The sequence below is a fragment of the Myotis brandtii genome, unplaced genomic scaffold (assembly GCF_000412655.1).
Source record: "Myotis brandtii unplaced genomic scaffold, ASM41265v1 scaffold79, whole genome shotgun sequence".
In the NCBI taxonomy this organism is placed as follows: Eukaryota; Metazoa; Chordata; class Mammalia; order Chiroptera; family Vespertilionidae; genus Myotis; species Myotis brandtii.
The window spans coordinates 1,788,578-1,791,827 of NW_005371173.1; the positions used below are offsets into that span (position 1 = coordinate 1,788,578).

The 3,250-nt window shown below is 36.7% G+C and overlaps 1 protein-coding gene across 6 annotated transcripts in view; it reads right to left on the reverse strand.

The window, feature by feature from the left end:
- Positions 1–3,250, reverse strand: part of USP37 (ubiquitin specific peptidase 37) — a 76,795-nt gene that overhangs the window by 40,348 nt on the left and 33,197 nt on the right. For all 6 annotated transcript variants that reach the window (XM_014531049.1, XM_005883425.2, XM_014531051.1 and 3 more), the window contains exon 10: positions 630–788. In XM_014531049.1, coding sequence (XP_014386535.1) covers positions 630–788 — 159 coding nt within the window. The remainder of the gene's footprint in view (positions 1–629; positions 789–3,250) is intronic.

The window sequence follows — 3,250 nt, forward strand, 5'->3', positions numbered from 1 at the left end:
GGTTGGCGGTTAATTTGCATATCACCCTGATTAGCCAATGGGAAGCGTAGCGAAGGTACGGTCAATTACCCTTTTTGTCTTTTATTAGACAGGATAACAACATATACTTTCAAATAAAAGCTAACAGAGGCTGGGGACTTACACAAATTGCTATTTGTTCTTAGTAGGACCACTGGGTCACAGAATACAAAAGTAGGGCAAAAGTAGGTTTACAGTTGTGAGTAAACAAAAGCTTATCATTGTATTATTAATCACTGTATTATTTTCCATATGAACTGTATACCTACTTTTGCCCCACTCTGTATATGTTGTGTTTAGCTTCAATGATTACTACCAAACCCTTTTCCAAAGTACCTATTTTTAAAAAACCTTTATTTAGAAATATTCTCAAACTTTTAGGAAAGTTGCACAAGAATATTCTTTATCTAGATTCACCAATTGTTAATCTTTTGCACTATATGCTCTATCATTTCATACCTCTGTGAGTTTTATTTTCCTGAACCATTTGAAAGTTGCAGAAATCATACCCCTTTAGCTCTAAATACTTCAAGATGCATTTCCTAAGAACAAAAACATACTTCAGTTGAATCACTTTATAAAAAGAAAGCAAAATTTAAGAATTTACCTACCCCTGCAGTTGCTGTTGGTGAGAGGAAAGGGGCACTCTTGGTTTATTCCAGCCAGTATAATCTTGATTACACCTCAATTTTTTAACAGAAAGAGGAGCTGGCTGAGGAAGAAATCCCAAACTTCTTTTGGCAGAGGGAGTTTGGCTTGAGATGTTAGTCCTATAAAAAAGAATAAAAAAATAAAGAAGCAAAACAGTTTTTAAAATACTCCCCTACCACCCCCGTAAGTAGATTCAGAGAAGTCATATTTGAGAGAAAAAAAATCTAAATTTGGGGAAATACCAGTAATAATGATCACTTGAGAAAAAAATCCACAAATTCCAAGTCTGATAGAGAGCTGAAGAAGCATATAATACTTAACCTACAATCAAAATAATCTAAGTCAATGGCTTAAGAAACAGTATAAATATAGTTTTACTTTTTTATTCACTTTTACCACTTAATGGATATCATACATTAGTTTGCCTAGTTTGAAAACATTTGGACAGTTAACTTTTTCCACTATTAAATGACACAACCAATATTCTTACCGAGCCTACTTGAGAACAACTTTCAGTTTATATGCTGAGAAGGGAAAATATTAGTCTCTTTTAATTTTCCTAGATAGTGTGATTTTTTCCAAAAAGACTGTACCAATTTATAGATTCCAACAGTAGTGATTTCCATTTCTTCATTACATTATTACCAATCTAATGAGTGACACATGATCCCTCATTGTTATTTTATTTTCCTGATTACTACTGAAGTTGAATATATTTTTATAACTGTTTACTCTTCTCTAAATTTCTTTTTGTGCACCCTTGGGTTTTATATCGGATTCTTAAAGATTTGTAGTTTTTTTACCCATTCTATATTCTAGTCCTTTGTCTATTAGATATCCTAAGTTTCAGGTTTTTGCATAGTCAAATTTATCATTTTTCTTTTATAGTTCCAAATTATGTGTCTTGTTTAAGACTCATTCTGTAGCATAAGGTCATAGAAATATCTTCCTTAAAAGTTTTAACACCTGTTTTCCCTCCTATTTAGGTCTTTAATCTGCTTGAATGTTTATTTACTTGTTTGTTGTGAAGTAGGAATATGATTTGCTTTTTTTATAAGGAAAAACTGTCTCCAAATGACTTATTGTCTGGCTAGGCCATCTATTAGCCACTGTTTGGTTTTATTGTAAAAAAAAAAAAAAAATGTGTGCCTTAGTCGGTTTGGCTCAGTGGATAGAGCCTGAGGACCGAAAGGTCCTGGGTTCGATTCCCATCAAAGGCATGTACCTCAGTTGCAGGCTCCTGACCCCTGCCCAGGGCCCTGGTCAGGGCGTGTGCAGGAGGCAACCAATCGATGTGTTTCTCTCGCATCGATATTTCTCTGTCTTTCCCTCCCTCTTCCACTCTTTCTAAAAAGCAAAGGAAAAATATCCTTGGGTGAGGATTAAAAAACAAAATGTGAAGTAGAATACTTTACAAAAAAGTATATAAAAATGAAATGTGTACCACTGTGTCAATTGCAAGGGAAGCTGTATGTGTGTGGGGACAGGAGGTTCATAAGAACTCTCTGCACTTTTTGCTCAAATTTATTATGAATCTAAAACTACTCTAAAAAAATAAGGTTTATTAATTTTTTAAAAAGTGAAATGTAGAGCTCAACAATTTTTAAAATTTTACTGATTTCAGAGAGGAAAGGAAAGGGGGAGAAAGATGGGAACATCAATGATGAGAGAGAATTACTGATAGGCTGCCTCCTGCACACCCCACACTGGGATAAACCCCACAATGCTGCAGCCCTCCTCACAGGGAATCAAACCATGACCTTCTGGTTCATAGGTCGACGTTCAACCACTGAGCCATGCCCCTGGGCAACTTAGCAATCTTTATAAAGTAAATACCTATGTAACAATCATTCATGTAAAAAAACCCTAAATGCCTCCTCCCAAACACAACCCTAGTCCTCTACCCTAAAAGTTATCACTAACTATTTCAGGTTTATCCTTTCAATGCACTGCTAAATACTGTAGCTTGGACAATGCAAGGTATATCTGTTTCCATTCTTTCTCTCTCAACCTTTCTGCATCTTTCATTGCAGTTGTTTCTTTTTAAAATAGCAAATAGATTATTCCTCCTTAAAAATCCAGTTTAGCCCTCGCTGGTTTGGCTCAGTGGATGGAGTGTCGGCCTGCAGACTGAAGGGTCCCGGGTTCAATTCCAGTCAAGGGCATATGCCCCCAGTTGCAGGCTTGATCCCCAGTGGGGGCGTGCAGGAGGCAGTCGATCAGTGATTCTCTTTCATCATTGATGTTTCTATCTCTCTCCCCTTCTCTCTTCCTTTCTGAAATCAATAAAGATATATTAAAAAAAAATCCAATTTATTGCCCTGGCTGGGGTTCAGTGGTTAGCACAATGGCCCGTGGACCAGTGTCTTGGGTTTGATTCCCGGTTGATGCTTCTTCTCCCCATCCCTCCCCCTCCTTCCCTTGTCTCTAGAAATCAATGAAAAAAGTATCCTTAGGTGAGGATTAAAAAAAAATCCAGTTTATCTTTCTCTTTAATTGAAGCATTTAGTATATTTATATATAATACTAGAGGCCCGGTGCACAAAAATTTGTGCACTCGGGGGGGGGGGGGGGGGCCCTC